The 18,006-nt window shown below is 43.7% G+C and overlaps 1 protein-coding gene across 5 annotated transcripts in view; it reads right to left on the reverse strand.

The window, feature by feature from the left end:
- Positions 1-10,230: 10,230 nt before the first annotated feature.
- The window catches only part of slc4a4a (solute carrier family 4 member 4a), a 192,627-nt gene continuing 184,851 nt past the window's right edge, over positions 10,231-18,006 (reverse strand). For 3 of the 5 annotated variants that reach the window (XM_068046541.1, XM_068046551.1, XM_068046571.1), the window contains 2 exons: positions 15,219-15,298; positions 10,231-11,943 (listed from right to left, as the gene is read on the reverse strand). In XM_068046541.1, the coding sequence (XP_067902642.1) occupies positions 11,835-11,943; positions 15,219-15,298 (189 nt within the window). In that variant the 3' untranslated portion in view covers positions 10,231-11,834. The remainder of the gene's footprint in view (positions 11,944-15,218; positions 15,299-18,006) is intronic. The other 2 variants (XM_068046561.1, XM_068046580.1) reach the window with 1 other exon arrangement.

The raw sequence follows: 18,006 nt of genomic DNA on the forward strand, positions 1-18,006 counted from the left end.
AGTATATTAAGGGCAAGAGGATAACCAGGGAAAGAGTAGGGCCCATTAGGGACCAAAGTGGCAATCTGTGTGTGGAGCCAGAGAACGTAGGTGAGGTTTTAAATGATTACTTTTCATCTGTGTTCACTATGGAGAAGGACGTTGTAGGTGTAGAGATCAGGGAGGGGGATTGTGATATACTTGAAATAATTAGCATTGAAAGGGAGGATGTACTAACGGTTTTAGCGAGATTAAAAATGGATAAATCCCCAGGCCCAGAAGAGATGTATCCCAGGCTGTTATGTGAGGCAAGGGAGGAGATTGCAGGGGCTCTGACACAAATTTTCAAATCCTCTCTGACCACAGGAGAGGTACCAGAGGACTGGAGGACAGCGAATGTGGTACCATTATTCAAGAACGGTAGCAGGGACACGATTAATCTCCACTGGGAGAGGCAGGGATTAATCAAGGATAGTCAGCATGGCTTTGTCGGGGGAGATCATATCTAACAAACTTGACTGATTTTTTCTAGGAGGTGACTAGATGTGTACATGACGATAAAGCAGTTGATGTAGTCTACGTGAACTTCAGTAAGGCTTTTGATAAGGTCCTGCATGGGAGATTGGTTAAGAAGGTAAGAGCCCATGGGATCCAGGGTAATTTGGCAAAGTGGATCCAAAATTGGCTTAGTGGCAGGAAGCAGAGGGTGATGGTTGAGAATTGTTTTTGTGAGTGGACGCCTGTGACTAGTGGTGTACTGCAAGGATCGGTGCTGGGACCCTTGCTGTTTATAGTATACATTAATAACTTAAGCGTGAATATAGGAGGTATGATCAGTAAGTTCGCAGATGACACAAAAGTTGGTGGTGTCTTAGATTACAGGACGATTTAGATGGGCTGGTAAGATGGGCGGAGCAGTGGCAAATGGAATTTAATCCTGAGAAGTGTGAGGTGATGCATTTTGGGAGGACTAACAAGGCAAGGGAATATACAATGGATGGTAGGACCCGAGGAAGTACAGAAGGTCAGAGGGACCTTGGTGTACTTGTCCATAGATCACTGAAGGCAGCAGCACAGGTAGATAAGGTGGTTAGGAAGGCATATGGGATACTTGCCTTTATTAGCTGAGGCATAGAATGTAAGAATAGGGAAGTTATGATGAAGCTGTATAAAACACTAGTTAGGCTACAGCTGGAGTACTGTGTACAGTTCTGGTCACCACACTATAGGAAGGATGTGATTGCACTGGAGAGGGTGCAGAGGAGATTCACCAGGATGCTGCCTGGGCTGGAGCATTTCAGCTGTGAAGAGAGACTGGATAGGCTAGGGTTGTTTTCCTTAGAGCAGAGAAGGCTGAGGGGGGACCTGATTGAGGTATACAAAATTATGGGGGGCATAGATAGGGTAGATAGGAAGAAACTTTTTCCCCTGGCAGAGGTGTCAATAACCAGGGGGCATAGATTTAAGGTAAGGGGCAGGAGGTTTATAGGGGATTTGAGGAAAACATTTTTTCACCCAGAGGGTGGTTGGAATCTGGAACGCACTGCCTGAAGGAGTGGTGGAGGCAGGAACCCTCACAACATTTAAAAATTATTTAGATGAGCACTTGAAAGGCCATAGCATACAAGGCTATGGGCCAAGTGCTGGAAAATTGGATTAGTGAATTCGAATAGATTGGTGCTTGATGGCTGGCACGGACATGATGGGCCTGTTCCTATGTTGTATAACTCTATAACTCTATGACTCTATAGAAATTGTGTCACACTTACTGCCCAATTTACTGAACTAAAGTGACAGGGCTATTATTTATTTACAGTAATAACCGGCCGATCAAGGTGGGGAGATTTCTCCAGGCAGGCACACTAGATTCAGCAGGTCAGTGTAAAGGCCTCAACTCCTGCAACCAGCAGCCACTCACCTAGATGTAGCTGCTGAGTTCACTGAGCCTTGAGAAACCGGGTGTCCTGGGAGACAGTGGTGCAGTGGTAATGTCACTGAGCTAGTAATCCAGGAGTAAAAACAAGAAATGCTGGAACCACTCAGCAGGTCTGGCAGCATCTGTGAAAAGAGAAGCAGAGTTAACGTTTCGGGTCAGTGACCCTTCATCCAGGAGCCCAGGCTAATACCCTGGGGATAGGAGTTCAAATCCCACCACGGCAGCTGGTAGAATTTAGATTCAATTAATTAATTAAATATCTGGACTTGAAAGCTCGTCTCAGTATGGTATCATGAAACTATCATCAATTGTTGTAAAAACCCATCTGGCTCACTAATCTGAAGGAAATCTGCTGTCCTTACCTGGTCTGGCCGATATGTTATTCCAGACCCACAGCAATGTGGTTGACTCTTACTTGCCCTCAAATGGCCTAGCAAGGCACTCAGTTGTCAAGGGAAATTAGGGATGGGCAACAAATGCTGGTGTTGACAGTCAAGCCGCATGCCATGAAAGAATTATAAAAATTTTAAATTCCAAAAGCTGAAGAACAATGAGGTGTGCAGTATAATATTTTAAATGCCAACCCATTGCCTTGGAGCAGGTTAGTCACCCATCTCGAGGTAGGTTTGGATCAGAATTCTGATGTTTAAAACTTTAACTCACCCAACCCAAACCCGACTGTTTTTTCTTGGTTAAAATGCACACCCCCTCCCCCGCCCCAAAAGAGTCACATATTTAAGCCACGACTAACAAACTGCTCAAATTTAAGAGACAGGAGGAAGTCAATGTGAAGAAAGAACTTGCATTTATATAGCGCCTTTCACAACCTTAGACGTCCTAAAGCGTTTTACAGCCAATGAAACACTTTTGAAATGTCGTTTCTGTTGTGATCTAGGGGAACACAAGGGGCTGCATTTTAAGAGACTGCTGCTGAAATAGATGCCGGGTGTAAAGAAAATGCGGCCCGCACGCAGGGGGCCCACGTCACGGAGCCACCGTGATTCGAAACGTGGCAACTCATTACCATGTCTGGGGTGGCCGCCCCCCCGGATGATATGGAGGGGGCAGGCAAGACATCGCCGGCAACGGTGTCTGGTGCCAATGCACAGCCACCAGCACCATCTTTGAAGGGCTTACAGCCCTAACAGAGTATATAAATTTTAAAGGGACAGTTATGTTACAGACTATAAAAATGAATGAAATAACCTTTCCATGCACATTCACAACCCCCCAATGGCATAACACAACATACCTGCCTTTCTCCCCTCCCTCCTCCGGAATATCTACCTTGAAAATCTGACCTTACCTCCCTACTGAGTTCAGAACCGTTGGCCTTTACCCCTTCCCATCACCCACCACCCCCCCACTGACCAATCCGAGGTGTTCTGACCCCACTCCCCCCTCCCACACAGAGAACACCTCCTCCCCCCTCCCCACAGGTGTCACGCCTCATTTCCCCGCACGGGGATTCGAAGGCGCGGCATTACCGACCGCCACAATGAAGATACTGACCAGCTGGCAGAGTCGCTGCAGTCTGCATGGTAAGTAGCCATTTACATATTTTACTGCAGGCCCGTTGCTGAGCGGCAGGGCGGCTGTCAGGAGACCTCGCCGCCGAGATCGGTATGGGGCCTGCCGCCTTCGGGGTTGGTGGCAGGCCTCCTCCGTTGCAATCTTCATTGCTCCCTCCCCCCCGCCACCGTTCCCGGCCTTGGAGGGCCTTTAAAATCCAGCCTAATGAGTCATGTGTCACTAAGAAGCCATGTATACCATGACCAGATCTGGACACAGGTGAATCATCAAAGCAGATCCTAGTTGTCTCATATTTATGTCATGGAACAGACACATCATCTGAGTGAGCACCTCACAAAGATAGTATCTAAAAAAAGATACTGTTTGTGCTCCTGAGCTCTCAAGATTTGTCCAAAACATTGAGGTGTGTCCATTGCTGCTTTTCCATCAGAGGCAAACCCTCCATTAAATATGGAGGAAGCGGCTAAGGACAACTCATTCAAGAAGTCAACATCTGAAGCATAAACCGACATCTCAGACAGGTAGCACATATTAACTCAACAGGACAACAAATATGGTAACCATTATAATAATCAAGCATACAAGTTACATACAGTAACAAGGCAGCAAGTACAGAAGATGTTACTCCCAATCCCTTGGAGGACAGGTGAGGACAATTCTCTGATGCTTAGTCCAGCTGCTCCTAATCTGCCCACTCCTCAACCCGTTTAAGGCGATTGGCTGTATACTTTGCAACACTAAATGATCATGACAGCATCCACCTATAGCCAATCAGTGATGCTGTAACCTCTATTATTAGGACATGCATCCGTTTTGTTTCTCCCTGATCTTTTTCAGCAGTTACAATTTCAGGTAAGTGGCTGTGAGTTAGTTTAAAATTACAATAGGAGCACAGGACAGTGATTGTTCAAACCCCCACCACTGGAGATGGGACCTTTTGCCTTTGGAAACTGTTCACTTGCCTGTGTTTTTTTTTTAGAACAAGATGGGTTTTGTATTTTAATTGATTATCTTGATTAGCAAAGGAATGGCATTGAAGAGAGAGTAAAAACCTTAACTGTTGTACAGTGCGAGAGGGGCTCTGCCCAGTTATTTCCCAGATGGAGATATTAAAACCAACTTCAGCTGTCTTTGGGTGTGATGCAGGGAAGTACAGGGCTGGGTAAGACCGCTGTTGAATATCCTTGCTCACACCAAGACCTACGCCAGTTCCCGGTCCAGGAATGCCTCAATTTGAAAATTCTCATCATTTTAAAATCCCTCCCTGGCCTCATCCCTCCCTGTCTCTATAATCTCCTCCAGCCCTACAACCGTCCGAGATCCTCCAATTCTGATATCTTGAGCATCGCTAATTTTAATCGCTCCACCATTGGTGGCCGTGCCTTCAGCTACCTAGGCCCCAAACTCTGGAATTCCCTCCTTAAACCTCTCTGCCTTTCTAAAACACCCCTTAAAGTCTTCCTCTTTGACCAAACTTTTGGTCACCTGTCCTAATATCTCCTTATGTGGCTCTGTCAAATTTTGCTTGATAACAGTTCTGCGAAGCACCTTGGGACATTTTACTACATTACAGGTGCTAAATAAATGTAAGGTTTTTTGCAATTAACAAACTGTAAAAATAAGCTCATGGGCATATTTTGAGGGCTGATTACTTTTTTAATGACAGCTTTTTTGCCAAGTCAGTGAGCAAGTTGTATTCTCAGCTTTGCTTATATTTGCTTTCTATAAAATATTCCTTGGCATAATTTAAATAAAAAAAAAAAATAGGGTTTATGTTATTAGCACATGGCCTACACTAATGGCACTAAAGAGTAACAACTCCCCAGGGCAGATGTTTCCATCTAAGGGTTTTAAAGGAAGTAGATGAGAACATAACATCTGAGGCTACGGGCCAAGTACAGAGAAATGGGATTAGTTAGGACGGGTGCTTGATGGTCAGCACAGGCACGTTGGACCAAAGGGCCTGTTTCTGTGCTGTAAAACTCTATGACCTATGACTCTAACATTGCAGATGCCCTAACTATAATCTTCCAAAGCTCTTTCAATTCTGGAACTGCTCCTATAGATTGTAAAATTGCGCAGGTCACTCCACTATTTAAGAAAGGTGAGAGAGGAAAACCAGGGAATTATAGACCAGTTAGCCTAACATCCGATGTTGGGAAATTAGTAGAGTCTGTAATTAAGGATAGAGTGACTTAACACCTTGAAAATTTTCAGCTGATCAGAGAGAGCCTGTCTGAGTTTGTAAAAGGTAGGTCATACTTGATGAATTTTTTTTGAAGTGGTAACTAGTAGTAGGGGGATGTCTTTGGATAAAACTTACATGGATTGACAGAGGCATTTTATAAAGACCCTCATAGAGCCTGTTAGCTAAAGTTGAAGTTCATGGAATTGAAGGCAAATTATTGACCTGGTTAGGAAATTGGCCGAGTGGCAGGAGACAGAGAGTGGGGATAATGGGCAGTTGCTCGAATTGTCAGGATGTGAGTAGTTGCGTCTCACAGGGATCTGTGTTCGGGCCTCAACAAGTCACTGTATTTATTAATGACTTTGATGATGGGATACAGAGCCACATATCCAGATTTGTTGAGGATAGTAAGATGAGCAGCATTGTAAACAGTGTAGATGAAAGCCATAAAATTACAAGGAGATATCGATAGATTAAATGAACGGGCAAAACTGAGGCAAATTGATCCTAATATAGGTATGAGGTCATCCACGTTTCACCTAAAGGAGAAAACAGGGTACTTTCTAAATGGTGAAAAGCTAGAAAAAGTGAAAATACAAAGAGACTTACGGTCTAGGTGCATACATCATTCAAATGTCATGTTAGTGTTTGTTTCAACCCCTGCACTATGATATCCGTCAAAAAAATGAATCTTGGTATTTAAAAAACTTGCATTTCTATAGCGCCTTTCACAATCTCAGGATGTCCCAAAGTGCTTTACAGCCAATGAAGTATTTTTGAAGTGTAGTCACTGTTGTAATGTAGGAATGGTTTCTTCTGTCAAGGGGACTTAATATCATTCTTTCACTGCCTGTAGTGACTGAGCGGGAGGGTTAACAACTCTTGGGCATATTCCTAGTGTTTTTAATCACATGACCTCCAGCTCCCACCATTGGTCACCTGCGTCCATCCTTATGGCACCCCACCTTCCCTCAGCCAATTGGGAAATGAGTAGACTCTTCATTACTCAATTGGATGATTCTTGACTTCTTGTCCAATAATTTTATAACTAGTAAACTAAAGTGTTGAAAGAAAAGAAACTTGAAACGTTTCTTAATACGCTGTATGATTTTTCTCTTGTGTTTCATCACAGCCATGTCTTGGAGACTCCAGGCATTCCTGGAGGGTTGGTAACCCAGACTAGCCAGGGGACTTAACATACAGACCTTCACAGTAAAGCCTGGCTACCCGACCCGAACCCAACCAAACTCAACTACATGCCGGGTTCGGGTTGGGTTGGGTCTGTATTTGGCGTCCAGCATTCGGGCTCGGGTCGGGCTGTACTGTACTGTACTGTTTTGTTTTGTTTCGTATTGTTTTTGTTTTAGTCTATGATCTTTTTATGTTTCAAAAATATGTTTGTTATTTTTGGGTCGGGTCAGGCATTTAGAAAGAAATTAAAGGACTCGGGCCCGGGTCCGGTTTGGGTTTGCTGTTGTCGGGTCGGGTTTTAATTTTATATCCAAGCCAGGCTTTACTTCACAGCCTGCAGTGACTGAGCAGGTCTTCATGTACAGCCTAACCAGTCATGTACAGCCTGCACTCTCTTGTTAGCTGCACCGCTGAACCACCCCTATTTAATTAACCTTTTTTGGGATCTGTTGATATCAAATTTTGCAACACAGGAGAAGGCCATTCAGCCCATCGTGGTTGTGCTAATTCTCTGATATTGCTATCCATATTCCCAAGCACTATCCCTGCACTCTTTTAATATTAAATAAACACGGACACTGAAGAAAAGTTGTGCATAAAATTTCTTTATTTTTCTCATTTACTTGATCTCAAAAAAAATGTGAAATCGCCCCAATTTTTTCTGTCCTTGTGATTTAAAAAAAAATCATAACCAGCACTGAGAATGTAGATGTTGTATGACACTATATTAATCCGATACCTCACAATGCAGCAATTTTCACATAGTCGGCAAGAAAATGTCATTGTTTCTCTTGTGCAAACGTGTCAAACTATAGTTAATTAGAACGTCTTTACATTTCTCCTACAAGGCAATCACAAGCCCTGGTGAGATCATTAGTGATTTAAGTGGCTCAAGGTGCATATGGAGAGATTACAAATATACACAAAGTCTATCACATGGATGAAGGGAATGGATGAGGTTACAGTGAAAAGAGAGAGGAAAAGTTCATCTGTTCATACACTGTCTATCCCTTGTCCCACCTCCCCTCTCCCAAAGAATTACAACAACAAACAAACTTATTACAAAATAATCAAGTTTTGGTATCTCAGTAAATGATTGAAGTGATTCAGTAGTCAATATATTTCAAGTATAATCATGGATTGGAAGACCTTGCTTTGCTGAGATAGGCACAATTCCATGATCTGGTGATTGAGGGAAGCACATCAAGTCAAATCCCAGGAGTCCTGCTCGCCCATCATTCCTGTGCTCGCTCTGCCACTGGTGGCTATGCCTTCAATCGTTTAGACCCTATGCTCTGGAATTCCTTCTCCAAACCTCTCCACCTCTCTCTCTCCTCCTTTAAAACCTCCCCATCTATCCTAATATCTCCTTACATAGCTCAGTGTCAATTTCAGTCTGATAATCCTCCTGTGAAGGACTTTGGGACATTTTTATTATGTGGACGGCACTATCTAATTGCTGGCTGTTGCTGTTGAACTCTCCCGTTTTCTGTGTCCCGGGATTTTCCCGATCCACTCCCTGGGAGGGCTGGGACATAGGACCTTCCCTACTGTTTCTACACAAGGCTATGTCCATTTGCAACATGTACACTGAATTTCCTGGGCGTGTTCCTTGTATTTAATGTGAAGTTGTGCAGAGCAGACATGGATTAAAAAAAAATAACAGTTCAACATTACATATCGGCATTTACCTGTTTCACTTCAGAGAGGCAACGTTCCTTCCCAATTTCCATACTGTTATGGGAATCTCATGGAATCGGGTGGAATGCTGGTTTTACATTCGTTGCACAATGCTGCACTCTGATGACTTTAACCGAGTGGACAATCAAATGAGCTGACAAATCAGTGACGCACCCAATCTCCTCTGCTTCCTGATGGGTCCCTTCCCCCTCTCCCAGGAAAGCAGGTGCGTTATGTAATCAGTGCCCTGTATTCTGATATATTCTGTGCCAGCAGTGGAAAAATGTACCCCTTTTGTACATTCTTTTTAATTAAATTGGATGTTCTGAGGTCTCCCTTCTAGACAGCAGAGCTCAAAGGATTATCAAACGATGGGCAACTTCTAACATGTGAAATATGAACAGTATTCCCAGAAAAGTCTTCAGTAAGTATCAGTGCTGATGTTACACAGCACTGTCTGGATAAATCATGTCTCAGGATTATGTAAATGCTGCCGAGTCTGGTAAACTAGAATGTGCTTCATAATTATATACACATCCATCACTGTGGTTTCCATGGTACCTAGTAGTGATCTTCTAGTGTGCACGAGATTTTGCTTCCTGTGCAATTCTTGGCTCTTGATAGACAAGCCTACCCCCAGCCCTTTTCCCCCCACGTCCCCCCTTCACATCACCCTATCACAACCCCCCCCATTCTCCCTCCATTCCTTCCCCACCCCATCCCGCTTTCTCGACCCCAACACCTATCCCATGCCTATCTTTCCCACCCCCACATTCTCCAGCCCCCATTCCCCGATTTCCTACTTCCCCATTCCCTCCCCTCCCCCTACTCTCTGTCCATTACAATTAGCAGACAGACCTGAGGTTTCCTGATCTGAGCTTCCATTGGGAAAGGTTCCCTGTCTGCAGTGCAGGCTCAGTAAACCTGCTTAAGGTGTCCCTGGTACCCCTTACACTGGCTCCACTGTGGCAACAAACACCAGATATCTCTCATCACCATGGAAATGGTGAGCATTAGGGGTTCCCCTCAAATACAGATTACATCCGCAACATTTTACATCACCAAACCATTTAATCCCCCTACACAACACTGAGGGTGTTTAATAAATAGAAGACTGCACTTCTCGCTCTGAAGGGCGACTCCTGCTTCTGCTGGCAATGTAATAGTTGAGTATTGTGGGGTGGGCAGGGATGTCTTTTCCACTTCCGGTTTCAGTGAAATTTTTTCTCTTTATGCATTTGTATGCAAGTTATTGTTTGAGAGGAGCACGGAGAGGAAGATCAAGTAAGGATCAGATTGCATGCTTGTAATGGAACCATTCCAATTTTCCATGCTTTATGTTAAATAGATGGATTATCGGAGGGTTTTGCTAGGGGAATAAGATGCTCTCGGACCCATTCACCTCAATGTGTTGTATCCAGAATCTGCCCCCAACCTCCTGACTTTTGTAGACATCTTTGACAAAGACAATCTCAGCATCTCCTTTTCACATTGGGATCCAGGAGATGTAGAAATTGTTTAAGATGATTAAAGGATTCATTAGGGTAGATGGAGAGAAACTAGCCCCTCTAATGTGGGGAGTCCAGAACAAGGGGGCAGAACCTTAAAATTAGAGCCAGACTGTTCAGGGGTGATGTCAGGAAGCACTTCTTCACACAAAGGGGAGTGGAAATCTGGAACTCTTTTTTCCCCCCCTTTCCCCGCCCCCCCCCCCCCCCCCCCTCCAAAAAAGCTGTTGAGGCTGGAGGTTAAAAATATCAAAACTGAGATTGATAGATTTTTGTTGGGTAAGGGGTTAAAGGGAGCAAGGCAAGTAGATGGAATTAAGATACAGATCAGCCATGATCTAATTTAATGGCGGAACAGGTTTGAGGGGCTGAGTGGCCTCCTCCTGCCCCTATGTTCCTAGTATGAATCCTAGTGCAACTGCAAGGGGTGAGTACACAGACACTGGGGTACTCCTAACCTTTGTAATTGGCACCAATGCTGTTTATACCATCCAACAGGAGAGGCAGATGAGAACTTCCCTTGTTTGGGAAGGTGCTGCCTCTGAATTGGGCAGACTTTGCCTGTTGATAACTTAAATGCAAAAAATTTCAGTGTGACTCCAGGAAGTGGGTAATTCCGCCTTTTTGCATTCAAGTCAACTTTTATCCACTAAAACATCCCCCGCCAAGGTGATTGTTCTCTGCCTTACAGTGGGGGTGAGGACAGGGCGATGGGGTGAGGACGGCCAGTCACAACAGCAGAGTATTGTGGGTAGACCAGAGCTCAAGGCCAGACGAACCGAACCATGAAATAACAGCACTTGCAATGCACAAAGCAAGGTGAGCTGTTAAAGTGAATGAAAAGTTTGCAAATTGGTCCTGGATTAGGACTAGTTAAATAAAATCACCAAATCCAATCTACTTTTCCAACATGAGAGAATGGGGCTAGACATGGTACAAAAAAGGTTTTTAAAAAAATAATTATTTAAATTACTGCTTGCTGACAAATATGTCACCTACTTATAATAGTTTTAATCTCTTAAAATGATTTAAAAACTCCATAGAGGGCTTCCAAGATATAGTGAAGTGGGTTAGTTTTCTACAGAGCCCTAAGCTTTTGCCCTTCCAATTGAGGTTAATAATCAAGATAATATACAATAATATTCATTTGTACAGAATTTCTGGCCTTCTGAAAATAAGAGAGAGAGCTGCGTCTGACTACAGACAGCATTTCCTGCTACAGGAAAAATGTATCCCATTAACGGTAATTATAATAAAGGGGGACAAGCAATAAAAGGACACCAATATGAGCAGTTAGGCGTGAAGAGATTATGTGTCTGTAATCACTTGTTTTCCAGTAGATAGGGCTAAAGCGTCATTGGAAAAGAATCTTTGCACAGTCAGCAACCCCAAGTGAGTCACCCAAAGAGCACTAGTCCTTCATTTTGGCTCTTAAAGGAGCAGACGAGCTACACTAATCTGCTACGGCAGGTGTCTTCCAGTAAAGGGGAGGTGGGGGGAGCTGTGCAGCATCTCGCTGTCGTGGTGTACCATGGAAATCCAGCACGACATCTCCACCCATCCCCACCTCACCCCGGTTTTTCTTTTGTTCTTCGAGCAGGAAGCTAGTCCAAAGAAAAGAATCCTAAAGAGCTGGAAAGAAAATGGAAAGAAACATAAAAGGTGCCTCGATCCCTCCCCAGGATGTAATCCAGTTGCAATTCCATCGCGTGGCTGTCAAGAGGTGAGAGATTCGCCTCGAAGCATTGGCAGGTATGAGCATGTCCAGTGTGCGCTGGGAACACAGTTATAGTGCTGTTTCAGTGCTGGGAACACAGAGTTATAGTGCTGTTTCAGTTCCTCTGCTCCTCCAGAAGTAACCTGTGTTACAATCAGGCTCAAGTTCTATTCTGATTTGAGGCACATTTCTCACCGGAGTGGTTGGAGGGCTGGAAATAAATGTAAAAATAGAGGCGTTAACAACTTGCTTAACCAGTGAATGTCTTCACGCTATGCTTCATAAAAATGACCTGCCAGAAGATACAACGTTTCTTTAGAAATTAGAATCATGGAGCACAGAAGGAGGACATTCAGCCCATCATGCCTGTGCTGGCTCTTTGAAAGAGCTATGTAATTATTCCCGCTCCCCTGCTCTTTCCCCATTAGCCCTGCAAATTTTTCTATTTCAAGTATTTATCCAATTCTCTTTTTGAAAGTTATTATTGAATCTGCTTCCACTGCCCTTTCAGGCAGTGCATTCCAGATCACAACAACTCACTGTGTAAAAAAACACCTCCTTATGTCACCTCTGGTTCTTTTGCCAATTATCTTGCCCTCTGATCACTGACCCTCCTGCCAGTGGAAACTGTTTCTCTTTCTACATTTTATCAAAACCCTTCATAATTCTCTATTCAACCTTCCCATAAACTTCTGTGCTCTCAGGAGGACTGTTCCAGCTTCCCTGTTCCAGCTTCCCTGTTCTCTCTGTATAACTGACGATCTTTATCCCTGGTACCACTCTAGAAAATGTCCTCCATACCCTCTCCAACTGATTATTTTATTAACCTAATTCTGACACACAGGCTTGATCCCATCCTGGATTGAGTTAGCTTCTCTTAGCTCGGAGTGTGACGCTATGATTGATCCCATGATAATGAAGGCAAATAATGCAACCATAGTTTCTACTCTCCTTTGCCAACATGCCATACACCTACTCAAAATTGCATGTGCTTGGATGTGACAACATCAGGTGAGGACAGGACCGGCTTCAGCTCTGATGAGCTGCTAATTATGTTGGGAAGTGTCTCCACCTCCTTCTCTCCCCACCCCCACAACCCCTGCAGATTTTCAGGGCCTTTATTTTGCCTCCGTTGAGGAATGGTTGACACCAGTGTATCTTGATGTTGGAAAGTGCAAAAGTGCAACTATCTTAGACAGTAATCACATCATTTCTGACATTTCAAGGGTTCATGGTTAACCAGCATACTACACAAAAGAAAACAATTAATATATACAGCCCGCACCTACCTCGTAATTGGTGTGTTGACACAATGCACCTATTTCTTTGTGGTATACTTTTAACATTACTGGCAGAGAATTTTACTAAATTGCTGCCCTTCCAACATGCACATTTCCTTCCCAACCAATAGGTTGATGTTTTAGAGAGGGAAGCAGCCCATTCCTTTCTACAGATATCTGGGCAGCAGCTTCCAGTGCTGACACTTGCTTGAACGTGAGTGCTAAGAACTCATCCCTGCCCACACCCTCAGGAACTGTGGACAACCGAGGTCAAACAGGATATAAGATGAGGAGATCAACACCCTAACTGGCAGCTTCAATATCACTAACTTACTATTGGCTTCTGTGAAGCCAAACAACTAGAAGTAAATTACAAGCATAACTTCACAATACACAATATTTCATTCTAGAATATTTGAGAAAGGCACCTAAAAGAGGGATAGAATTGAAAAGCAGAGAAGTTATAGAAACCTTGTACAGAACCTTGCTGAGACCACACTTGGAGTATTGTGTCCAGTTCTGACCTTTATATGAACAAAGGATATAAAGGCACTGGAGAAAGTGCAATAAAGATTTACAAGGAGAATACCAGAACTGAGAGGTTATAATTATCAGGAAAGATTGAATAGGCTGGGGCTCCTTTCTCTAGAAAAGAGAAAACTGAGGATTGACCAGATAGAAGTCTTTAAAATTATGGAAAGATTTGAATTAGACATGGGAAAGATGTTTCCACTTGTGGGGGAGACCAGTACTCAGAGCCATAAATATAAGATTGTGTAAGTCCAATAGGGAATTCAGCAGAAACTTCTTTACACAGAGAGTGGTGAGAATTCTGCAAGGATGTGTGGAATTTGCAAGGAGTGGTTGAGGTGAACAGAAGGGGAACATTTAAGGGAAAGCTAGATAAACACATGAGGGAGAAAGGAATAGGATATGAAGATAGGGTGAGATGAAGAGGCATGGGAGAAGGTTTATTGTGCAGCCTAGACCAGTTGGACAGCAGGGCCTGTTACTGTGCTGTACATTTGGTAATGCAGTTCCTATCCCTTTTACTACCGTTTTGCCGCCTCCGATCCACTCTGCCATTTTTCTGAGGCCCTTCACTAGTGAGACCCTGGAGCCTATTAATGAGGTGAAAATTGGGGTCGTAGCCCTGAAACAATTTTAAGCTGCCACTGGCTGTGGTGTGCATGCTATCCTGGGTGGTGTACTAGCTAACTATAACACCCCCCCCCCCCTCCCCCCAATAAAGACTGAAATGATGGGTTTACTGTATAAAAGATTAGCCTTACCTCCCACCAGTGATTCATCAACACCACCCCCCCACTTCCCCATCAATTCCAATTCTCCAGACCCCAATAGTTTGTTTCCCTAGCTGGCTGTCGCACCATATTAGCTGAGATTGCCTTGCTCGGCACAAACCAAGAGTTGGACCTATTCTGACTATTTCACTTTGGTGAGTTTAGCTGTTAATTCCATCACAAAAAATCTGATCCAAATCCTTCGCTTTTTCCACTGGGGCTCTGGCCTGTCAGTTTTTGTCAGACGCGGAGAATATGAGTTACGGAACCAAGGTGGTAAATAGAGTTAAGATACAGTTCAGCCACGATCTAAGTGAATGCCAGAACAGTCTCGAGATGCTGAATGGCCTCCTCCCCTTCCTATGTTTCCATCACTGCTCCGCAATCGAGCGCTTGGCAAAGTAGCCTTTTAAAATTTAGCGCCCCTTCCTTTGGCCTATAGCAACCTGTCGTCATTCCACTGCCCTGAGGTTACTAAGGTGCAAGTGACAGCCAGTTACATCATTATAATAAACCTGTCACAGTTGGGATACTGCCTACAATAGTGACTACACTTGAAAAGTACTCATTAGCTGTAAAGAACTTTGGGACATCCTGAAGTTATGAAAGGCACTATAGAAATGTAAGTTTTTTCCTTTTTCTTTTATACCCTCAGCATCATTTCTGGTAGAAAAGTTGTGTCCCACTTGGATTTGCATCACTCACATTCCCGGAAAATACCAGAAGAAGTAATTCAGCTCCGTCTGCTTAAAACACCTCGCATCCCTTCGAATGCATCAAAAATTTTGCCAGAAATATCAGAGGACACTTTCTCCGCAAAGACGCAGGAGATTCAATGGCCATTGTAACCAGTACCTGATCCACCCACACTCAGTACTAACAGGGAGAGGAATTGCTGTCCTTACCTTGGCATAGTGATTGGCTGAAAGAAAGGAATCGCATCAGCATGAAGTATGTCGTTCAAGGAACATCGGGGGTTTTTCCCCTGAATTAAAAAGGGGCACAGTTAGTCACTTCAGGCATTGGCTGAATTTATACAGTTCTACGCAGGATACAAACACAAAAGGAGACTTTGCTGTTGTTGCTTATGTGTATATTTATGAACAGATAAACAGTTGAACTCCAACTCTGGGCACCACACTTTTGGAAGGATGTCACAGCCTTGTGTGCAGAGGAGACTTACTAGAATGGTACCAGGGATGAGGGACTTCACTTACATGGAGACACTTGAGAAATTGAGAAGGTTGAGGGGAGATTTAATAGAGGCGTTCAAAATCAGGAAGGGTTTTGATAGAGTAAATAAGGAGAAACTGTTTCCACTGGCAGGAGGGTCGCTAACTAGAGGACACAGATTTATGATCATTGGCAAAAGAACCAGAGGGGGAGATGAGGAGAACTTTTTTACACAGCGAATTGTTGTGATCTGGAACGCGCTGCCAGGTAGGGCAATGGAAGCAGATTCAATAGTAACTTTCAAAAGGGAATTGGATAAATACTTGAAAGGGAGGAAAGGGCAAGGTTATGGGGAAAGAAGAGGGGTAGTGGGACTAATTGGATAGCTCTCTTTTAGAGCCGGCACAGACATGAAGAGCCAAATGGTCGTCTTCTGAGCTGTACGATGATTATCAGTGGGTGACCCTCCCATCCCGATTTTCCTCTGTGTGCTGTGACTATGGTGATCCAATCGCAGGAGAATCTGCTCCAATGTAGATATGATGACAAAGCAGACCTGCCACCTCATTGACACTTTATCACAAGAGTTTTGTGCATGACACAAATTTACATGTGAGCCTTGCTTTTCAAAGACTTTGTTATTTAAAGTGCGAAGCATTTATCTAATCCAATAGTTTACTGCACAGGGCCAAAGGCTACTAGCTTGTTGTCCACCCAGATTCTACTTCAGTGTTCACCACTGTATGGTTAGCTGTCCAGAGCTGGAGAGTTGGTTTTGCCATATATGGACCAAAGGTCCTCCACACATCCAAATGGTAGAATTTACATTCCAATTCAGATTGAGGTGGAAAGATGGTATAGCCCGATAATAACACTCCATTCTCACCACCCGTACAGACCTGCAGTATTCACCAGGAGCTAGTGCAGCAATCTGAGGTTGAACGGGGCACGAAGTCTTTGTAATCTAATTAGTGATTTAGCACCAATAAATCAGACATTTATTATAAAAACAAAGACAAAATATAAACGAGCGAGAATTATCACCCATCAACAATCGACCAAGTCTTTCCCCAGATGTTGCATGCATATTCTGATGGAGTTGAGCAAGCAAGTATAAACATGTGGACACCATTTCCATTGACCATGGTTAGAATTCATAATTAGGCCACCGGCAATTCAAATATAAATTATTTGAAATAGGTAGATCGCCTACCTGGTGGGATCTTCGACATCCTCCACACACTGTAGGCCTTTAAATTCTGGGGAAACCATGTGCTGAACACACACCTTAAAATCTCATCATGCTGTTTACAAGTCGGCAGCATTATATACAGCTTGCCTATCAATGTACCCACCATCCACCCCATAATGATCCATGGGGTCATAAATGATTGACATCACAACAAACTCCAACTGGGACTAGATTTTAAGTCAGATGTTGAAGATACTCCAGAACATGGGAACACATCCCATGAGATTGGAATAAAAGACTGGGTAGATCATCAGTGAATAAAATGATTTTCCTTTCACCTTCTAAACTTGACCTACCACCAGGGATGGGAGACTATCATCCAACAGTCATCGTCTCTCAATCACAGGACCGTTAATCAGGGCGATACGGACATGGGATGTAATATCTGGTGCCTGCTCCAATTGTGAAAGAAGATCCAGTCTGTAAGGGAATGGGCCTTTGCTATGATGTCAAAGACCAACCATTTGAAGTTGATTTTCCCTCAATGAAAACAAAATTGGATGATTTGAGGTCAATGGAAATAAAAAAAGAGATGTAAAATGGTCAATTTGTTCTCTCCATCAAGCAAAGTAAAAATGTACCCCGCCCAATCTCTCTAAGGAAGGAATGATCAATCTATAGGGGAAGAGACCCCTCAGGCAGTCACACCTGAGGCCAGAGGTTCTCAGGACATGATGTCTCATAAGAATCCAGTTCCGATTGGCACTCTGTATCCATCAGACCAAACCCGCTCAGGAATAATTTTTTACAAATATGTAAATATCCTTCTATTCACCCTGAACAACACCCAGGCCTTGATATTAATGTCCCCATCACCATAGGTGGGCTTGTGTTGGGGAGAGGGTATTTAGGAACTTAGGAGCAGGAGTAGGCCATTCAGCCCATCGAGCCTGCTCCACCATTCAATACGATTATAGCTGATCATCCACTTCAATGCCTTTTTCCCACACTATCCCCATATCCCTTTATGTCATTTGTATTTAGAAATCTGTCAATCTCTGATTTAAACATACTCAATGACTGAGCTTCCACAGCCCTCTAGGGTAGAGAATTCCAAAGATTCACAACCCTCTGAGTAAATAAATTTCTCCTCATCTCTGTCCTAAGTGGCCTCCCCCTTATTCTGAAATTGTGTTCCCTGGTTCTAGACTCCCCAACCAGGGGAGAAACATCTCACATTTAAAATGTAAAAATGGTGAACACATCCCCATGTACAGGTTTGTTGATGCAGTCCTGTGAGTGACCCACCTTCGAGAGGCAGGATACTG

Source organism: Heterodontus francisci, chromosome 1 (genome assembly GCF_036365525.1).
Source record: "Heterodontus francisci isolate sHetFra1 chromosome 1, sHetFra1.hap1, whole genome shotgun sequence".
Taxonomy (NCBI): domain Eukaryota; kingdom Metazoa; phylum Chordata; class Chondrichthyes; order Heterodontiformes; family Heterodontidae; genus Heterodontus; species Heterodontus francisci.